Source organism: Lepidothrix coronata, unplaced genomic scaffold (assembly GCF_001604755.1).
Source record: "Lepidothrix coronata isolate B3197 unplaced genomic scaffold, Lepidothrix_coronata-1.0 Scaffold157, whole genome shotgun sequence".
Taxonomy (NCBI): Eukaryota; Metazoa; Chordata; class Aves; order Passeriformes; family Pipridae; genus Lepidothrix; species Lepidothrix coronata.
Window position 1 is genome coordinate 1391378 of NW_016690337.1, and position 22824 is coordinate 1414201.

Consider the following 22824-nt stretch of genomic DNA (forward strand, 5'->3'; position numbering starts at 1 on the left):
AGGATGCCAAGTAAAACTACGTACAGAATTCAAGATTTTACCATTACTCTAAATGAAATAATCAGTAAACACAGAGGATGTTCAGTTTCAAAAATATTCCCTAATACATACATATCTTTGAGGAATATTTCCTGAGAAAGAGATATAAAATACTACTTGAGGATAAAAACCACTGATCCACATTTTCAGCGACTAAAGAACAATATCAGAACATGCCACAGAGAGCTTATCACTGTACACTTCATGCCCTCCAGCCTGTGTTTCCTTGAAGGTTTTTCTGGTTTGATATATTTTTCTTTATTTTGATATATTTTTCTTTCTTATGTGAGATGTTATTTATTGCTTCTGTTATTTATTGCTTCACAGTCTTCAACTTCTTGACTTCTACTGTTTAAATGTTTTCATTTCTGCTTTTTCTTTCACCTACTGAATTATATTCTATAATATAACTTATAACACACATTTTACCTCCTTCCATTTGCAGCTACCTCCGATTTGTGTGTAAGGCAATATAATCAATACAGTATGTGCAGCAGGTACATTTTTTTTACATAGACACATTAGAATTCCTCAAACAAAGTACTTAAAATTGATTTACCTATATAACAGAAAATTTATTCTGTTAGGTTTTTTTTATAACATTAACTTTTGGAGCAATCTGTTCCCATTCTGTAGACTTGGAAGACAGTGCTATACTTAAAAGCAATTAAAAATGCAGCTACTTAGCATATTCACAGCTATAGAGGGGATATCCATCGCTGCTGCTTCAGAGCATAAACCAAGCCCAAGCTGACAGAATTAAAAACACTTGTCAGGTTTTCCAGGACAGGAGACCATTATGAACACATTTTCTGACCCCCAAGCTCAAAAGTTCTACTTGAGAGGAAGAATTCCCTTTGCAACACAACCAAGCTTAACATGAAAGCCAAAATGAGGAAGAATCCACTGCAGTTCATTACAAGATGTCATAATAGTTTGCAACCCTCAAAAATGTGCGTTCTCTTCCTTTCCTGAATGTGTTAAATTTCAATGACTAGAATTTGCTATGTCTGTCCTTGCCACAGTGCAGCATCCCTGTATCAGAAATCTTTTTACACAGGTAGCTGTGGATGTGATATCCTCAGGCAGAGTGAGATCTAAGTCTCTAATGTCAAAATCTCTCATCTGAAGAACCTGGCACTGGTCACTGCCAGACAGCATAATTGCAGGAGGTGAATCACCATTACCACCATCCATGAATTACCAACCATTAGAGCTGGTTTCACGTTAATTATAGGAGGTAATGCTGCTTTGCACTTATGCAACTTCACTACAGGTAATCACACTCCCTGTCTGAAATGCTGGGAGATGCTGGGAGCCAAAACCAGCTAGAGATGGTGGTAGCGAAAAGACTCGTTTCATTCCTCGCCAGTAACACAAACTGGGTTAAAACAAAAGGAACCTAAGGTCTGTTTAAAGCAAAATGTGCAACAATTAGCACTTCAAGATATACTTCCCCAACAGTGTTCCCATGGAACTCGTGAGATTTTCTTTAAGTGCACCCAGTCTGTCCAACCTCCCAGGAACTACCATTTAACCTAACATTTTGTAATTGCTTTTAGGGTGTGAAGTTAACTTTTTTATGCACACACCCTAACCAGAACACCAGCTATCCACTTTTGTACAGAATGGCTCTCCAAGGGAAGTTCTGAATGTGCCAAAGTAGACTGACTTTGCTGCAAGTACCGTAGCAATGTTTTATTTCTTGCTTCCCATCACATCCCAACCAGAAGGAAAATCCTGTGTCATTTCAGTACTTCTCCTTCTCCATTCAATCAACAAGGAAGTACAGAACAACCTAAAAATGACCTTATCTGCCCTTTTCAGAGGTTGAAACATGTCAGTTCAATGTGACTTTTGGTAGCATTGAACTTTGCAGGGACTCCTTCAGCCTACAGCTTGCTACAATTATCCAAAGGGGACCAAAAAAGGATGCAAAAAGGGACCAAAAGCATAATCATGACACAGAGGAGAAACTATTAAGTCTAAATGCACTGGAAATAAAAAGCAAACAAACCTGTACACTTTCTCAGGTATTAGAAGCATATAGTCTGTAAAGAAGATTCCTTAGCAAGGTAGAAACATATCTAACCTGGTCGACTGTACGTTGTGAGGTTGCTATCACTGTTTCCATTGCCAGAGGTGCAGCAGTTGATGGAGCAGTCATTGTGATTGTTCCCTGTGTTAGGCCAAGTATCTGCTAGCCATGGCTGAGTGGCTGGTTCACTGATGTTTAGGAGTCCTGGCCTTTAAAAACAAAGCTTGGTCATTTCAAAAATTAAACAAAAGCATTTCCACATTGCAGTTACACTCTTCTCAAAAGGTGAGATATTATGAAATAATATCACGTGTCTAAAGGGTTGAGCATTGGAAAATGCAGCTTGAATCAATTATTTAACAGTTTCTAGTCTCTTATATAACCTAGTCCTTGCTAAAACACTAAAGTGAACAGCCAAGGACAACATCTGTTCATTTTGCTGAACTATACATGTATATATTGGTGTGTAACCTTTAACTGTCACTTTGGTCTTAAATTTTTTTAAAATCCTTTTTCTTAGAAGATTGTATTTTTGTTTTTCTGCCCCTTTACCCTTTCTTTAAGAAAGCCAGGAAACTGGCAAGTCAAACAAACAAAAAATTCACACATGGAAGCAAGATGGATATGGATAAATAAGAGTCAAATTTGGCTGTGAGTAGTCCCAATTCTTGGTGACTTATGGAGCCAAGTTCTCTTCACCATTAGACAGTATTACTGTACTGGATCAAAGGGAACAGGAGATAACAGAAACCTCTGTGGCTGGGAGCATTTGGATCTCACTAACCATACCGAGTGGGTGATACACCCTTGCTAATGAGGAAGCCACTCTCTCAATCTTTATGTGAGTAGAACAGCAGCAGCTCCTAAGAAAGTTTAAAGTAACTGGAAATACTTAACAGCTTAAAAAAATCCAGATATGAATGCTGCTTACTGTCTGCATTTGGAATAAAGCATATTCCTGCCATCAGCGGAAAGAAACAGCATTTCTTGTTTTCCAAGTTACTGAATTTTTCTAGTGAGTGTTGAACATTTCTGATGAATGTTCTGTAGAATGTTTGGTGCCTCTGAAGTTTTCACACTAAAAATGCAGTGGATGTTATAGTCCCACACAAATAGCATCCTGATACGATATAAAATTGCCTTTGATAACTAAGGTGCTTTTAAAAATAGACAATTTTACCCACTGTCATATCTATATATCTATACAGATATATATATAAATAACAAAGTCTCTTTCTCACAGGATTTAATGGGCAACTTTTCACTTAAAATAGTGCAGAAACTAGCTTCCATAATATTAAATGCAATGATCTTCAAAAATAAAATATGCTAATCCTCTTAAACAGCAAGTCGAGAATGTAAACTGCATGCAGTTAAGTTGTGGGGTATAGAGTCTGTCAGTGCTGCAGGCTTAAGTCATAGTCTTAGAATGACATTTAAAAGTTCTATACATATATGTGTATATATATATTTCTGTACTACATATGTCATTTGAAAATTTAATATAGGAGGTGATGAGGCTTGACTTGCTGTCAGGCTTACAAAGCAGTCAATGCACATACAGTAAAGAAGTATTTTTTTAAGAAATCTGAAATAAACATAGGGCTCTGTAGGCCTGTGAGCAGGCCAGCTGATTTGAAATATCCTGCTTTTTTCCCTGCCATTCTGCTCTTACAACGAAACCACACCTCAAGGCTTTCAGAGGAGACAAAGCATTCCAGAATGTTTCAGCGCTTTAAAAGACCCACGTACTGGATTTTTGGATAGAGATCCTTTGTTTCTAAAATTTCCTTTGCATTCACATCTGCTGTCATGTAAGAAATTTGGGGTGAGGTGTATAAGTAGATGAGGATTCTACCAAACGGAGCCATTTCGGTGGGACCGTAGGCAAGAGATGCTTGCGTTACAGCTCCATAGCCTGGTGATGATTTGAGAGTAAAATTGCCAAAGATCTTTAACCTTGGCAACAAATTCCTGGAATCCCTGAATTGCTGTACTGGGTCTGAGTAACAGTGGACCAAGTAAGTGGCTGTGTGGATGCCTAGATGCTGGCTGGAGTCAATCCACCACAATTACCATTACTCAAATCCTCAAATTACCATTACTCAAATAGAAAAGGCATTGCTACAGAAACGGGTATTTTTTCAGCATCACAGAAGTGGGGATTATGTTGAAATATATCACTGTGACATTTTGAATTCTGAAAAAAAGCTTTAACGTGCTCATGTAACCGCACTTGGCAAAAATGCTAAACCTTTCCAAAACACTGCAAATATAAAGTAAGGAAGTCAAAACCTTAGGTTTAGAAATCAGAGGAAGGTTTCACGTGCAAAAAATAACTTTTAATTTTATTTTTTTTTTACATTGCAGAAGTATGTTTCATATTCTACAAAATAAGATACATCTTACATGCTGTAAATGCTATATATGCAAATGTACAAACCCAGAGTAGATGTCAGCACCTTGAATCAACTACACTGCTAGATTATGGCACTGCTGTTGAAAACTAGGACAGTAAAATTGATGCTGCTTCTCTAGCCCTACCAAAATGACTGTATATGATGTAGACACTTCTGGGTTCATTTCTGTCCTCTGAGTCTATACGAGTGTGCTTTGTCTAGCTTGTGCTATAGGAAGAGCAAGAAAGCCCAGTGGCACAAAGAACACAGAGGTTGTTAACTGTGTATCTTTTTGAACAACCTTTTCAGGGAAAGAGAGGGTTCATCTCTGTTCTCTCTTATTTTCTCACTATCCTGGAGTGAAGGCAGCAGCCCAGTGACTTACAGATTTGTCCATTAAAAAATCACAGGGTAACTGTTCTAGAGGCTTCCCTCCATGCATTTATGGCCACGACAAAGCAGCAGCATCCAGTGCTGGACAAGAGATATCTGCAATTGCCCTTACCATGTGAGGTTCAGCTGCAGCAGGAGCTGAGTAGCCTCACCTCTGGCACAGCGTTCAGTTAGACTGGAAATGTTTTATTTTATGACTAATCTTCACAATTACCAATTTTTTTGCACGAGCTTGCAAATTAGGAACCACAAGATGCCACTTGTGAAACAGGAATTGATACAGGAATTTGTTGCCCAGCTGGTCTCCGAGAGTTTAGTGTTTATTTCAGCATCCCGCCAAATCTTTAACTGAGATGCTTATAAAAAGGCATGTTTGAATGTGACCTAGAAAAAAAATGGTGTGCTACTAAAGCACCACTGTTTTGACCTGCCTTTTTTCTAAAACCTTTATTTTTTTTCCTGGAGAAAACTTCACCTCTACGCAGGAATATAAATTACTGTTTTGTTCATTGCCATTCATTAAGTAATAACGTAAAACCAGCAAACATATTTTAGTTAAATCTTCAATCTGGAATGGGCCAGGTTGTCAAAGTGGGGGGCTGTAAATTTAAAACCTGCCTGTTTCCCTCTCCTTCAGTGCCCCATCTCTTGTAAGCGATGCTTTAACTATTTTGCATTCACAGAAAGATTTTCTCTTAAAATGTCACCTTATAAGCCGTTTATGTCTTCAGCAATTTTTTCCAATAAATGTTTTCTTTCTTTGCAGTATTTGTGAACCAGCTATATTTCTTAATCTTCATAAATGCCATGACTTAATTACTTTTACTCCCTTAATCAGGTGGTAAACCAGGTCTTCATTTCAAAGTTAAAGTGCTCCCTCTGCTGCTCATTTTTTGAGATGCAGTTTTTACAGGTTAACAAAGCTTAAAGTATTTCGACTAATTTTTTGGAAGTCAACCTAAAAATTCAAACCATCTACCCTCCTTCTAAACAGAAAAATAGATGGCTACAATGCATAAATTAATACAATGAACTAAAACATATCTTTGCAAGAGATTATTCTGCTATCACTTACAAGGCCATTGTACTTCTGGCATCCTTAAATTTAGATGCATGAGATTTACACCTTTAAGAATAAAGGACATAATTACCTGCCTCCACTGCTTACGGCCTCTCCTCCTCTTTGATATGTTACTGAAATAATTAAAGATAAAAAAAAGGAAATAATTTTAAAATCATAAGACTCCTGAAATAGCAGTATTACATTTGCCTTTGTTTCATTTTACCTAAGACAATAAATGTGCATTGTTTATACATTAATTCTGAGTCTCAATTTGCAAGCCATTGCTTCAAACCAAAGTTTATACGTAATATTTGTGATCCTTGCTAACTGCTAGTCTTAGCCCCAACAGGGTTTTATATTTCAGTTCTGTTCTGAAAAACACACATACACACACACACACACACACACACACAATGTATTGCTTAAGAAAGCAGGAAGCCATACATCAGGTTGAACTTATCCTTAACATAACTCTGCTGATTTCAGTGGAGTTACTCCGTGGAAGAATTTAGGTCATATATTTATTTCATGAATGGCTAGATGTTAAAGCTTTGCCCTACCTTATTATTCTGGCATGATTAAAGAGGTATCATGATTCCATAACAGACCTTACTTCCAGTGTAAACAATGGCCCATTACAGCCGAAGCTACTGCAAAAATACATTCACTTTCTGAATGTTACTGCACTACACTCAGGGAACAAGCACACTCTAAAAGTCCACAGAAGTTCCACATTTGATAACATTTTACAGATGGATTTATAAACAAAACTTTCTAATCTAAAAATTTAAATGTGTGAATCTTGCTAAAAAAAAAAACATCCGGCAGAAAGAATATTTTGTAAATCAGAAGGAATGATTTTGCTGGCATTTCAGAAACATTCTGCATCAACAAAGTGGATGTCCACATGCAGTTGTTTGCTGGCAGGGATTGCATATCCTTCATAGGAAGTATGGTGTTTGAAAAGTTCATTTTTAGGATGCAAACATCCAAGAAACAGTGTTATAAATTCTGCAGGTTTGCACTGAGTTTGGCAAAAGGTTAAGGAGATTTCCTCCTGCAAATGCTGATGGATTCTACACTTTCCAACTAGGAATGTGTTGAAAACAAGCAGCCAAATTCTGCTGTTTAGTAGAACTCCAAACTGGGAGTCTGCAAGAGAGAGATAAATGCTGGCAGCAATCACAGTAACAGGATTAAAATGTAGGATGCATTCCTATAGGTAAGTATTTTACAACAGTTAATGCTAAAGAGGAGGGTCTGCTTCCATTTAAAGTCAAAGGAACAAATGACTGAGATTGTGGATTGAAAAAAGCAATTTTTTTTTCTTTTAATGTTGTACGTGTTTTATGTTTATCCCAATCTCTTCTTTAAAAATCTCAGGACTATTTATTTTGGAGCTCTGACATATCTTAAGGAGCCCAGATATTTTTTTTAATGTTAAGGATTCAACTCAGAAAATACATGTTAGCTAACCTGCCAACCACAGTAGTGTGCTACAACTGAGACTGCAATATAAGCTCTCTGTTAAGCCAATTAAGTAACAGCAAAATAATAACAGTTTGAATTAGTCTGGACCACGGATCTCAAAGGCCTTCAGAAATATTATGGGCCACTGACTCATGCTGAACAGGAAGCAACTCCACTGAAAATAAGAGTACGACTTTTGAAACAAGGTACTATCCAGATTGATTAAAAGCCCGTGGATAAGAATCTAACCCAGAACAATTTGCTCTGTGGGGATGAGCACAGACAGACATGAGTTTGCTTCGTCTGCAGTCCAACTCGAAGGATGTAACTCAGCTGCTTCACAGAGGCCAAATTAGTCCAGTGCTGATTATGAGCTAATATGCCCTGCCAACCTGAGTGTGCAGAGGAGGGGGTGGGAGGTTTTTACCCTGCCTGGATATCCATGTCCTACAAATCTCACAGACCTCTTGTGAAAATAAAGGATTTAGAGCACTGGAGGAAGAAACAACCTGTTTGTTCACTCAGGCTGTAGCTACTAGGAATGCAGTATACCAGTGGGTACTGAATGTGTTGAACTGTATCTACTGCAGAGGATGAGCTGCTCAGCTTCCAGACTGTGGGACCCACTGAAGGTCAGCTCTACAGAACAGAAAGGCTCTCATGGACTTTGGTGGGGTGTGGTTTGAATTGGATCATATTTGCACACTTCCAAACAAAAGGAAATAGAAGATGATTTTAAACCTGCACCGAATTTAAATGCACCTCTGTTTAAGCAGGACAGGATAACTATTTTAAAATTTCATAGCACAAATATGGTTTAAGGCAGCAGGCAAAAAATATAACAGCTATAACACTTTGATTTTCTGTATCTTCTAAAGTAGACAACTCCTAGGTCACTGGATTAACGCAGATTCAGAGGAAAGAAAAGGAGCAAATGTGTCATCAACTATAATCCCACTGAATCCCTTTCAAGTCAGCATCTGGGTTCTGCTAAGTCATTCCTCCTCCATCAGAACCACCTTTTTCATCCCTAGATGCAGAAGGCCACACTACTCCACTGTAATACACACGAAGAGAGCCCAGGCTGTACAAGCTGACAAGATCATGCTACAGAATGGCATGCTGGCAGGAAATGGTAATGCTACAAAATGGTACACACAAACAGAAAAAACTGTCAGCCACGAAGCAAATACACGCTACTTAGAGAACAAATAATGACAGCTGTCATTAATGGAATTGTTTAAAGAAACCCTTCAGAACAGCTGGGCTGGTTGGTTATGTCAGAAAAAGAGAAACAGTACCACAAACACATGCTTAAGTAACAAAGAAGGGGGGAAAAGTGCAAATATATACCTGTTGGTGTGAAGGTAAAAGACGGGACTGAAAAATCAAAACAAAATACAAACTGGTTATTAAGCTGAAGAGAGAAAGGGAAACATACCACATTAGTATAAACCTAGCAGATAGCTGAACATAAAACAAATGTATATAACTAACCCAGTAGTTCAGTCACATTGATGTAAAAATAAAATTAAAATTGCAATTCAGAAAGAAGCTAGGTACTATTCTGAAAAGAAAAAAAAAAAAGCTTGATATTCTATTGTGCTCCTGAGGAGACCTGATTGTGGTTTAGCCTTTCAAATCCCTCTCAGTTTGGTATTTTAAGTTTTTTTTTCTGAAAATCCTAGCACAAACAAAACCCCCACACTGTTAATCATTTTAGAATGCAGAATGACAAATTCCTTAACAAAGCCTTATCAAGGTCCTATTGAATCTTATCTGCAGTTCACTAAGTAAATGCTCATTACACTGAACTAATAGGCACACTTAAGTATTCAGTAAGGAAATAATAATCATAAAAAGGAACAAAGAGAACTGCTGTTTTACTGTCTCTGAATCAAGAATGGCACCAACTCTCTCTGTAATAAAGGCACTAAAATCTATTGCAGCAATTAATTTTTGTTTTCATAGATGAGACCCTTACACAGAGTTTTTCTGTCTTTCATAAATAATCACACAAAAAAAAAAAAAGAGTCTCCCTAGATGTAACACCTTTCTACCTTTCAACCCTTGGCTTTAAGAGGGAAAGGTTAACGACGGAACAATGACACTGCTTGACAATCTTCTCTCTCACAGCTACTATAAATCCTCTTTGGATCAATAGGGTCTCTAATCCAAATACAGAGCACCAGCATCTGCTCTTCCTATTAGCACATGCTCCCCCTCCTGTTGACAAGACAGTATAGTTTCCCTGCCACTGATGGGCAGAACAAGGCTAACATTGCCCTTTTCGATCTAATGACAGCAATGAGAGAGGTAAGAAAAACAATAAAATATTCACTAAAATAGCCTTCAGACAGAGTTTGATCGGCAAACCTGGTACAGAAAGAAAAAGTTCTGGCTAAGTGAGTGACTTCTTAATGTAATTTCTGCAACAACTCTGATGTTTGGGGTGAGTGCAGAGCGTCTTGTTGTTATAATCTATGATATACTGTAGATTTCCCCCTTTTACCAAGCCAATTTATTTCCAGGGATATGACACTAAGCAAAGAAAGGAAAACCTTGGAGCATTTGCCCATTTCAGGCTGCATTTATAGCAAAGCTCTTTATCTTGGGAATTCCACTGTATTTTCTTTGGGCTAGGCATTTTCACACGGTCAAGTTTGATTTAGCTACATTCAAAAATAAAGAACCATAGTAACAAGCTTTCATTAAAATAGAAGGTGCATTTAAACCCCAGCTATTCAAAAGAGAATCAAGAATATCAAAATTAATTTTCAATCACAAGGACACGAAAAAAAATCTCAAACTACTACCTTGTTACTCTTCTGTGAGCTAAGTACTAAAACTAGTTTAGTTTCTTAAGGAACTGGAGAACAGATGAACAGAGGTTCAACTATAAGAAATTTTTATCGTTACCACATGAAAGAACAACTTATTTCTTAAAGCTTCTATTAATAAACTCTTCTGAGTGTGTAAGACTGCTAGTACAATATGTATGTGTGGGAGTAGTGAAGTATTTTAACAGCTGTCAGGCCTGAAGCTAAATATAAAAATAAATAAAGAAATGCAAGACTGAAGAAAGTTTGGGCTTGCAGTTGTGACTTGATGCCCTGCAGAGTGGTAAACTACTTTACAATCTATATTTCACTAAAGACTGCTTTTTTTCTTGAAGAATACTTGATACCGGAGATATAGACCCTACTTTTCTGTACAATTTCATTTAAATCCCCACCAAATTACACAAAAGACATTTATACAGCTATTGGGAAAAAAAAAAAAAGCTGTTTTGAACAATAGCTGATGTCACTGAAGCAACCATTTTTAAGGACAAATTGTATGCCTCTTGCTTAATCATAGGTACTGCTGAAAGCACAGTGATGTTAGTTTGAGAGAACTGTAGAAAGGCAGTATGGCAGCATGCTATTAGTAAAACAAAACAGCACAGGCCAATGCAGCAGAATGTGGGAGTCTGTCCTAGCTAAGAAATCCCAGGAGAACAGAATCAAAGGTGGAACTCCTTCCCGATTCCAGTGGTCACAACTCCACTACAGCCATTGTGCCTGAAGTCTACGGTCAGCATTGCTACTTAATTAGCAGGGAGGATACCTCAACTCTGCAACACTCCAGAATTATTTCCATCTTTCCACTCACTCATGTGCTATTTTTAGCACTGCTTCTTTTACATAGCAACACACTGTTGCTGTTTAAAAACATTTGTGTTAGATTTGCCTATTTTTCTTGCCCGTCAAGCATTCACTCTTGAAGGGACTAAAGAATGGAATCTCATGACACCTTTCATACATTAAGATGTGTCCACCTTTTAAGCCTAGGCCTATCTTTTCATTGCTAAGTATCAAATATTTTCCTGCTATTCCTCCAAAAGCAGGATCTCCCATTTTCTGATTCATTCCAAATTTTATAGCTCTTGCTCTAGGAGTGCCTACGAGGTACTGCTTTGAGATGTAATGAACTGCAGCCCACTGAATTCAACTTCAACTTCGGGGCTTAATCAAAAGATTACTGAATCAGGAGGAATCCAGTTTTTATTCCAGAAGATCTTACAGGTAGAGATTCTAGCTTTGTTTGTCAGAGAGTACACTGGAAAGCACTGCGAGTCCACTGACAATGTGATATAAAAGGTGTCAATAACATAAAATAACATGAAAATGGAGGATGCTTCAAGCTGGCCCCACTGCTGCCGTTCTAACCAAATGCAGATGCAGGATGTGACAGCCCCAGAATTCAGTCCCGGCGAAGGGTCTCACAACAGCATTTATGAAAAGAGCCTTGGAAAGCAGACTTGACTGCTGTGCCTCTGCAAACAGCCCCTTCACCACATTGCCCCAGAGCAGAAGGAAATCCAAGTACCCACACCAAAAGCGTTGCTGTGATGTACACCACTGTTAGTGTTCTCAGCAGCAAGCAAAGGGCTGAACAGGAGGGTCAAGGAACTACCATCCACCTGGCTCCTTTTCAGATGGTACTGTGTCAGACAGCAAGGGCATATTGGAAGCTCCCAGCCTTAAATCCATCTTTACATTTCTCCTTTGTGGGAGCATCTTTATGAAAAGCTAGTCTGGGTATTTTGCTAAAGACTTATGCTTTAAAGCCAGATTTCACACGTTATGTAAATATCGCTGCTTTCTGCATTGGCTCCTCATCCACACCTCCTGGAAGCATTGAAGTAATCTGATAATTCCTGATTCGGGTCTGAGAAGAACAAGGGACTGATGACCAAGTAAATAGGCAGCAAACAGGCATTCAGCAGCCAGCAGACTGAAACACAGAATAGGGCACCTTTTCTGATACCAGCGTAAGTACTGGTGAGTCCATTCCGCTTCTTCCTGTGGCGATACAACCAGATGCTGAAGACCATGAGGATAATCCAACAGGCTGCACCAATTCCAGCAATAAAGGCAGGCTGCTTTACGACATCAGAAATCTGCTGGGCTAAGCTGACTTGATCTTCTGAAGACACAGGGTTTCCATGAGAATCTGAAACAGAGACACCCAAAATAGCCAATTAATTTGAACGAACAGCTGTAAAAGGCACCGTGAAAAGAACTAACATAACTGCAGTCCAGTTTTTCAAGGTAAAATCCGTAAGATTGCTCTTCAAAATCTCTTTTTACAGGTCTAGATAGAAATGCTTTGTTTTCCATACAAGATAGGTACCTCCAACATCACTGACTTTTGTTTGTTTATGAAATCTGCTAAAATCAGGCTACCAGGCATACAAATAGAAAATTAGGCTCATAAATTACAAATTTTTGGACTGCTATGTATTATTTCTTTTTTTTTATTTTAGCAAAGAAACATCAGCTTCAGAAAATTATTCAGAAAATCAGCAAAGAACACAGCAAGTAAAGGAAAGCTCAAGCTTGAATCATGCGTAGTAGGCTCTGTCCATAGGTAGAAATCAGCTCCTCAAACACCCACTGAAAATCACAGAATAACAAATTCAAACTACATTCATATGAGGTTGGTATTGATACATCTTAATCTAGCAGTTCCTGACAGATTACTTAAATCTTGTATTACCACTTTAATGTACTCTTTGCAGTCTCACAGTCTCTCACTTTGACCTCAATTAAAAAAAGGTTGAATATTTAAAAGGATGTAAAAAAGCAGAAGTATAAAATAACCAATCCTGCCTTTTAAGACATGGATATAAAAGCTAAAGGATAACTAAAAAGTGAATTCGCAAAAATAGCCAAGCAGCCTCATTAGTACTGAACAGGCAGTGTTTTTCAAAATCAGTTTATCCTTAAATACCCCATGTCAAAAAAAAGCACATGTATTTTTCCACACACTATAATTTTTTTTTAAATAGAGACCACACCTGCAAGATTTGGTCTTTTCTGCTCTTGCTGTACTGAATTTTTGCAGGAACCTTCTAGGAACAGCAGTAAGAAGATCCAGTTAGTGACTAAGGCTTTCTAACCAAACTGAAGCAACTAAAAGACAAAATACTGCTTTCCTGATGTGCTTTACCACTACAGTGAGTGCTTACTGGAAATTTCATTACTGCACAGGGTGAGGGCAAGAATTTGAAACCTTTACTCAGAGCGGATATTGCTTTACACATTCCACAGCTAAGTCTTTGAAATGCCCATTTTTACTCCTGTGTAAATCCAACAGACAGTTGTTTTTTACTATTGGTAGTGACATGAAATTCAGAATGAGAGATAAGTGTTTTAAGGAGAAAGGTGCTGTTATTAATTCTATTAATGTGAACGATGTAAGAAATGAAAACCTATTTACTTAAAAAAAAGACCTTTTCCCTAGAAACTAAGCAGTGAATAGAATTTTTTTTACGATGACATCTTGTGTTACTTCAAAATAAGCTGAAACAATATATAAGAAATTGAAATACAAACAAGTGATTGAATCACAGCAAATTATACAAATAACAAACCTCCTCTGGAAAACGACACCTTTTTGAATGGGAAATGGTTAAATTAATAAGCTTCTTCCAGTGAAGAATTCCAAATTCCAGTCTTTGCAACATTAAAGTCATATATCTATTTTGCTGAGAAATCACCCCTGTCTCTGACTGCCACCTTATTGGAAATTTTATTTCATATTTCAGGTCCCTTTATCTTCTGTGATCCTAAGTGCACTGCCTAGCCTGAAAGTTCACCAGGCAGACTCATTCTTTTCTTACTAATACACCCTTTGTGTCTGCTGGGTTTATGGATTTCATGCCTATTTGTGCAAGGTTAAGATGGGTTGCTTCAGATTTTATGGAGACAGCCAAGTGAAGTTCCACACAAGTGGCCAGATGGGCTTAAATGTATAAAGTATACTGTGACCAATGAATTAAAGCTGTCACTCTCTATCTCATCTTTTGTCTCTCTGCAGCTGAGGCCATATTAAGATATGAAAACTTGCATCATCAGTCTCTTTTCAAAATGCATAATTTCTGCATTTTTAAACAGCTACACTACTTTCTACAATGAAATGGAATAGAGCAAAAGATTTATGGAGAATCTATGGTCCTGAATAAATTCAGAAGACTAATAAAGATTTTTCTCTAATCCTTAAAATATATATATTTAAAACAATAAATCCAGGAGAAGAAAATAATCACTAACTCAAAAAACAAATAAGAATGCTTTTTAAACATGTCAACCATTCAGCCATACAGAAAGACAGTACTTTCACATACAGAAACATTTTGCATTGCTCAGTCAATGCCTGTCTGAAGACTATAAAATCCTGCAGAATCTCTTTGAACGTTTATTATTCTAATTTTTAATTAACATTAATTTCATGCTATTATTTGACTTGTCATTGCAAGCAAAATAATATACTTTCTTTTAAGAAATTAGGTTTATGGCACATTGTATATGAGTGGACTGTTAGAGCTATTCCATTAGCTGGTATTTATTTACACACATAGTGAAGAGAAAAATGTGTCTATATTCACACTCAGCATCAGACAGAAGGAGATGGAAGGGATTTCAAGAGGTCCCATTTGACCCATGTCCTACTTCTCTTATAATTCAAGAATAGAAAGTAAGCTAAATATAAAGCAAAGGGAATGAAATCTAGTGAACTCCTTATCCCTAAAAATTTCCAGGAACTTTATCTCAGAAGCCTTTCTTTGAGAAGGACATCTTCCCTCTCCACGACAGCCCTCAATCCTCAATGATCAGTCATGAAAAAAGCTCCTGAACAACAACAAAAAAAAAGTACTTTTTCTTCATCCCAGGAAATTTCTGGAAGCTTTGATTGAAATATAAATGGTTCATAATGAACATTCCTGTTGCTGCTTGCACTCCTTGGGGAGATGTGCCAAAATAATAAGTGAATATAAGCATTCTACAGCAAAGTGCATCCTATTGCCAGAGCAGCAGCCACAGCATTTAATGTACTTGAAAATGCCTCAGAGTTGTTGGAGCAGGCTGATCCCACAACTCCCTAAAACCAGCATATTATCACAGTGACTCATGCCTTCTTCTGCCCCAAGATAAGAGCATTCTTTTTAATCACAGATAATGTTGCTATGGCTATTGCTCATAAGCTACTCGATTTGACTGTCTTGAAGCTCCAAGTTTCAAACTTCAATGAAAACTAATTAGAATTTACACAGAGAAGAACTGGAACCTCTAATTCCCTGATGTTAAATATTCATATAAATAATAATAACATAAAAACTATCATTAAGTTGCTAAAGCATAAATTAAAGATTGGTATACAATTAAGATTAGAATGCCAAAGATTCAAAAAAGACTGGAAATTCCAGGTTCACAGGTGTGCAAAGAATCTTAACTTGGCCTTGCACACGTACAACCTATGGAATGGTACTTTTCCACATGCGTGTCTCATTCAGTACTCAAAATGTACAAACAATAAGGAGAAATATCTAAGTGCTGTTAACACTGTTAATTCTCACAATTAAAAACTTGCAAAACACCTGGAACCTGTAACATATTGTCCAAGTGTCTTCTCAAATATATGTCCGTGATGCAATATGAAAATTATTTGGTAAAATATTACCAACATAAGAATATGCTATTTTGTCTCCTTTCTAGTTATGTATGCTTCCAAAACTGGTAAAATATCATTATTGCACTTCTATCTTATAACATACAGTTGGAGGAGACAGCACCAAACTGGTTTGCTGAGACGGAAAAAAAAAAAAAGATTATTTTCTTCAAGTCGTTTTCAGGCCACAAACAAAAATATCAACGAAAAAAGGGGTTGATAGAATGCCCTGAAGACATGCTAGCTAGTTCCCAAATCACATCTCCTAAATGAAGCAATTAGAATAAGAAAGATTTGATGAGACTTTCTTGTGTTTTGTACACTTGAGACATCCAATGGTTGAATATTACGCTCAACCTTTAATTGTGTAGTAATTGTGCAGATATCTAAAAACAAATAACTGCATACCATATATTCATACAAATTGTGTGTTTGAGAGTAACATTAACCACAGTTGTAGGGCTTCTCAGAGCTGGTACTGGAAACAAAGTGTGCTGCAATATGTTCCAATGTCACTACTTATTTGTCAACAAGCATAGGTAATACTGCCAAGCTCCCATAGGTGGTAACCTATTACTTTGCAAAAGTTAGGCTAGAGATCAGCAAAAAAATGTTGTGCCAATTCTCATCTTTTTATATAAAGCATTTTTATAAACGATGCCTTCAAGTTACGTGTTGTGACAAGGTAAAAATGGTCTATTGAAAGTCTATGATTTTGTTTCTCCACAGCACAGTATTATAAGCATAATACAGCAAGCTATGTCTAGGTCTCAAAAAATAATTTTTTTTCCCTAACAACAAAGCTCTTGCAGTCTTTCTTTATGTAAAATAGCACATTTCCTTTTAAAATAAACAAACAAATTGTTTTCCGGTCCTTGGAATTCCACAGAAGGCTTTAAAAGGTCATTCAAAAGCCTAGAGGAAAATTCAGAAGCCTCATGGGGGGTGTGTGCTTTAAGAAGGCATATGATTTTTCAGTTGATCTCATGATTTTAAACACTGGAAGGTGATTTTATGAATAACAAGCAAGTCATACTGTTGTCTTGTCCCTGGTGGCACGGGAAGTCTGGGGTACCACAGTTCAGTGAGCTGCTTCATGTCAGCTGAGACGTGGAAAATGAAAAAGCTTCGAGCTTACAATTTGTACCTGTCTTTGTAACAGGTTAAGTGTGTGCACAAGGTCATTTATCACAGCTCAGCTGATGCATGGGACTGTGATTGCACGCCTCAGCTCCCAGGGAATCCAATGTCTCCTGTCCTCCCCTCTTGCTCTCATTCTGGAAGGAGGCCTCCAAAAGGTGAAGCTTCCCCCTGTCACACATCTGGCTGAGACTCTGCCCAAGCATGTCTCATCTGTGGGGAGCACCCCACACAGCACATAGGCTCAAACTGAGGTCACTGTACAAGACAGTAGGCTACACTGAGGAAAAAAACCCTCTTATTTGGATGCTCCAGAGCTAGCCACAACCTAGTCTCACATTTTTGTAAGAAAAACACATTATGCAGAGAGAGATGTCAGATTTTAATGAAAAGTTCCTTTAAAAAAGTGAACCTCTAAATCACATAGTATATTCTGTTTCCACACATGGAATTCTTATTTTACTTTTTTTTTTTTTAAAAAAAAGGAAAGGTTGTACTAATTCAGATATCAGGAAAAGACTTCCTAAAGGAATAGTTGGGGTCAGTGCCAGAAATGTAGAAACCTGAAGCTGTTGGTGGCAAGTATGTAGTTCCTAGAGCATGTAGGTACAGGGAGTGAGGACAGCTTCAAACCTTCTAAAAGCAGCATCCCTAGTCCTCTTCCCTCCCCCTCCTTGGTCTCCCTTCCCTCTCTCTGGAACCATGTAATTTATTGCTGGTGAAAAGTGCCAATTGATGACATCAACAAATTAATTTCCTTTCTTCAGAAAGCTACCAGAAAACTCTCATGTTCCACCCCCACGCTGGGAGCACTTCTAAAAACTAAGAACGCAATTCCTTGAGGGAGCTTGTTCCTTGAGGGGGCTTGTTCCTTGAGGGAACTTGTATCACAGGGTAGAGTTGGATAAACTGCAGCCATTCTTCTACCTGGATAATTTTAGGTTGATCTGTGCTACCAAAGAATATTACTCCTTAAATTTAAGTACTAATTTTCAGCAGCCTTCTGCAGCACTGTCTAGGTATTTATTTGTGATGCTTCCTGTGGCATGATGTCCACAAGACTCCTGTCTTCAGATCTTTGCCATGAAACAACCAAATTATGGGATCTACTACAGCATATCTAGAACTGGCCATGTCAATTAGAAGCAAGCAGTGAACACTACGAAAGCAAACTCCAACCACAAGGAAATACATGTATTCTACTAGACTTGCACATCTAAACACCTTTTGAGGTGTGTGATTGCTTCTTGTTTTCTAACATAGTGCCAGTAAAAGCCAGGAATCCAGGAGCAGGCAAAAATCTTACCCTGACAGTCTCACTTGTTTCTTTTTCCACATACCAAAACCTCAAAGTGATTAAGCTCCATTACAAAATTCACCTTCATTTAGTACTTGCTTATCATCAGAGAAATGGGGAAAAAAAAAAGCAGTTATGAAATCTTTGGATTTGAACATTTGAGGTTATCCTCATAAGCCTCACTAATGTAGAATTTTCAGAACTTAAGCCTGGAAAGCTGACTGGAAAACTGACTGTAGGAAACTGTGAATGGTAGCTGGCCGTAAGAAAGAGCAATCCAACAAATAACCATGGGGTTTTCCTGTACTAATTCCACATTAATGGAATATCATAGAAGCACTGTGTAATTTTGTTGTAAAATCTCTATCAATGTAATTGGGAGTCATATGCCTGCATAATTTAACTAAGTTAAAGAGGGACTTCACTTTAATAGCCAAGGAAATGTACATATAATATTCCATATTAGTTGCTCTGCCTTGTTTTCACATGCTGTTAATTATAGATTTTAAAATACAAGTGAAATAAGAAGGAAGATTTACTAATGATACAGAGACAGACGGGACATAAAGCCCAAAGCACCATGCTGAGTTTGCTTTCACAACTATATACTCTAAGGATAAGGTATTTTGCTTCAGGCATACTAGTAAAGCAGAATATGACTACACTTAAAGCTACTTCAAGTAATCTTCAGGTAACCAACAGCAAAGATGCATTTCTCCCAGAAAGCTCCAGGAGCAACGCCCCTGATGTGCATTTATGACAGAGATGTTTGGTGTTAATGAAATTAGGTCAAGATTATTGTAAATCATCTGGGTACCTCCTTTTCCTGTACTCAGGTTATTTACTAGCCCTCACACAGAGTTGATATTTATTGTGCCTAATTTTAGCATGCTTGGTTGTTTGGGGTTTTTTTCAGTAAAGATAAAATCTGATCAAGACAAATTACATCCCTAAACTAAAGTGATTCAAGACTCAGTGATTCATGTTCCCCTACATGTTTTATTACACCAGTCTTAAGGCTGAAAATTCACTTTGAAAAGTCAACAACCAAACTCCTGAACTGGGAGACTAAAAAAACCGTGTTGTTATAACCCCATCTTTAGAATGCAGTTCTAAGGGAAGTTTTAAACCAGAAATGACAAATCCTGCTATTCCAAGGATCAAGTAACGCTATCTATTTCACTTGTCTTGAAAGTATTTCCGGTGCCATAAAAGACAAAAGTAAACAAACAGAAATCATGGAAACCAAGAGGTAGGATTACCAGCAAGCTTACCTAACTGGATAAACTGGGGATCGCTTTTCACTCCAGGTCCTGCCCCAGTACTCGCTGCCACTTCCACGCTGTATCGAATGCCAGGAACTAGGGAGGGGATGACTACGGAAAAGGTGGTACCATCCACTGTCTTGTTTATATGGTATCGACTTTCATTGCCAAGACACCAAACCTGAGGGGAAGTAAGTGCATGGTATGTATAAATGTTCAACGTTCAGCACCGAAGGATAAGCAGAAGGAAAAATGACACATTCTCTTCTTCTGGATAAAGGAATTTACACTTTGTCACTACATCTGCAGTCATGGATTGCTGTCCTAGGCACTCTGCGAATAATGAAAAGGTACTTTTTGTTCCAAAGAGCAGATCCAACTACTACAATTATTTGATGCGTTTTCATAATTCATTCAGAGTTCAACTGGTGTTAATAAAACTAAAAGCATCAGTAGCACAGAACAAGAAAAGGAAGCCCCTTAGCCAAGAACTGTTCACATAAACAGCTAAGTAAGAGCATTCGGTTAAATGAATTTGCCATTCTCTTGCTCAGGAATTATTTATCAAGCAAGGCTTTCATCACTCAAGTGCATGAGCAAGTCTTTCATCACATGACATCACAAGAGAACTGATGCCATGCTGGAATCCAAATGGTATCTTTTTCTTTTTTTTTTTTTTTTTAAAGATGGCAGCAAGAGGCAAAGACTGAGTGATTTTCTGTCTTCTAATTGAGAGACAACAGCATGACATCAGATCTCAGTTTTTGAGATCTAGACCAGGATACAGGTCTAGCGACTTCAAATCACCACTTTGCAAATTATATCAGTGACATTAAATGATATGGGAGAAACAAGATGATGAGATATTTTTATCCTTGTAGGCCTCAACCACTGATGTGGCAAATGCTTTTTAAGATTATGGTTGAACAACTCAAGGTGAAGTAGCAGCCAATCTAGATCTGCTAAAAAAAAAAGATGAAGCTGTGTTGATTTCGGTTCTGTCCCCTTTCCACAAATGTATTGCTCTACAAAGAACATCTATCCAGAAAGTTAAATTAGTTAAATTCAGTACTTTATCTGTAAAGAAGCAAATCTGGCTGAGAACAGCAGTACCTCTGAGCCTGGGCTGATTGTACATAGGAGGGAAGATTTTGCTTTTGACATATGGAGCTCCTAAAAGATTTAGTACCCAGATAGCTGCTTTAAATCCCTCGTGCAATTCTGCTGCAGTGGAGATTGCCAGGTGAGTGAGCTACAGTTTCACATGTAGAACAATTGCCACGGCCCTTTCTGCCTGGACACTGGAAATTTTATCTCACCTTCAGGATGCTGTAAGACCCTTTTTCCTTCTCTGAATGCCAAGGGTTGAAACAAGGCTAGTGGGACACTGTGAGGATGTGAAATGTACTTTAAGTCCCTTTGAAATCGAATCCCAACACAGGATATACATAAGTGCTGCTGCAGAGCAGGTCAGAGCACACAAAGAGAATCTCCGGTTTGTATTCTGATACTATATAGAGACTTTTTCAGTCAGTACTTCTAGTAAAATTGTAACTAATACTGTTCTTAGATCCTAGAGGATGGTCATGAAAACGCTCTTATGTAAATAGGAACTCGATTAAGTGTCAAAGAAAACATTTAAATCTACATTTTGACTGCAGTAATTTTCACAGAAATTGTTACTGCCACCCTGTAAAATGGTGCATATGCAAACAATGGAAACAATTTATTATGTGCTCGTAACTACGAACCACTAACTCAGAAAAAAAGTTTTGTTCTTAGGCACTCAAGTACATGAAGAAATGCATGAGAAAAGAAACAATAATGTTATGTTAAACTTCAGGTTGTTCAGTACAATACTATATTGATTGTATACCTCAATAGGCAAGTGAAAACGAACTTTTAGAGTGCTATAAAACAAGGATGAATTCACATTTCTGGCTTTTTGTTTGTGATACTGACACTTCTTCAATTAAGATGGTATACTTCTTCCTATTTAGTTTATCCTTTAATTAAAGTAGGTATACTCTTGCCTTTGATTTGAGTTGCTGAGAAAACAATGAATTCCCACATATATGCATATCCTTTTTTTTTTTTTTCTGGGAGAAAACATAAAAGATAGAAAAACAAAAAAGGAAGCAAAAAAGAGAAAATTTCACGTGACTTCGTTTTTTTTCTTGTTATTAGTTTTTAATCTTAAATAACTAGTTCTGCATTTATTTAGTTTTTAGACAAAACCAGTAGCTACCCGTAGCAACTTAAAGAGCAATGACATATATATTCATTGTGTCTGTTTTCTGTCCGTGGTGAAAAGCACAAAGGAAAATAATAGCATCAACACAAGAAACGTAGATGTGAAACGTGCCAGTGTGCCATCTACTGCCACACAAGCACTGCAGGATGCTTGCTCCTCCATCTGATAGCCTATTCCCTCAGAATGCTAGCAGGTGGGGTAGGTATTATATCTACTTGGAAATGGGAATTTCCTGACTTTTATTGTGGTGTCCTTGCAACCTTAACATTCCTCTCATGTAGTTTCTTGTTGGAAATAATTCCATCTCTCCAGCTCAAGGTCTGTCTTTAAATGAAATAACTTCACAAGTATTTTTTTTCCAATTACATTATATATCTGAAACTAAGCCATAAATGGATTTTTTTACCAGTTGATCAGATTCTGAAAAGGGTTTTATTATTCTAAATTGACCATGAAGCTTAGCAATCTCTTCCCTTTTCCATTTCTACTCAGGGAAAAGAAACATCAGAATGAGTTTTGATGGCTAGGAATATATGTTTATAGCACTGTGTTTAAACCTGAAAAGTAGCCAAGACATTCTCATTTGAAAGATTTTCTCAATCATACGCATTTGCAGAAGACTGAAACCAAAGCTCCTGCCTCTCCATGGCTACAAAGCTTACTTGATATCCACAACTAGACATTCAAAACATCCGTAGCTTGCTTAGGAAAAATAAGCTTCATTTACTTTGCTATGTAAATTATCACAAAAAAATTTGAACTGTTTGTAAATGAACATCAAATAATAAATATTTATGATGTACTTTCAAATAGTTAAAAGTTAAATAGCATAATGAGAACTGTGTTTGGAAGAAAAGAAAAATTTCTGTACACTAAATAGATTTATTACTATACAAGCACATTCTTCTCTTGAAAGTTTTCCGTTTGTTTCAACTACCCAGTTATGCATAATTTACTCAGATCTTAACAC

General features: G+C 37.4%; 1 protein-coding gene across 6 annotated transcripts in view; it reads right to left on the bottom strand.

Annotated features, from left to right (window-relative positions):
* The window catches only part of ROBO1 (roundabout guidance receptor 1), a 710380-nt gene that overhangs the window by 24178 nt on the left and 663378 nt on the right, over nucleotides 1–22824 (bottom strand). For 5 of the 6 annotated variants that reach the window (XM_017829046.1, XM_017829048.1, XM_017829045.1 and 2 more), the window contains 5 exons: nucleotides 19610–19781; nucleotides 12203–12400; nucleotides 8756–8782; nucleotides 6021–6063; nucleotides 2132–2286 (listed from right to left, as the gene is read on the bottom strand). In XM_017829046.1, coding sequence (XP_017684535.1) covers nucleotides 2132–2286; nucleotides 6021–6063; nucleotides 8756–8782; nucleotides 12203–12400; nucleotides 19610–19781 — 595 coding nt within the window. The remainder of the gene's footprint in view (nucleotides 1–2131; nucleotides 2287–6020; nucleotides 6064–8755; nucleotides 8783–12202; nucleotides 12401–19609; nucleotides 19782–22824) is intronic. The other variant, XM_017829047.1, reaches the window with a different exon arrangement.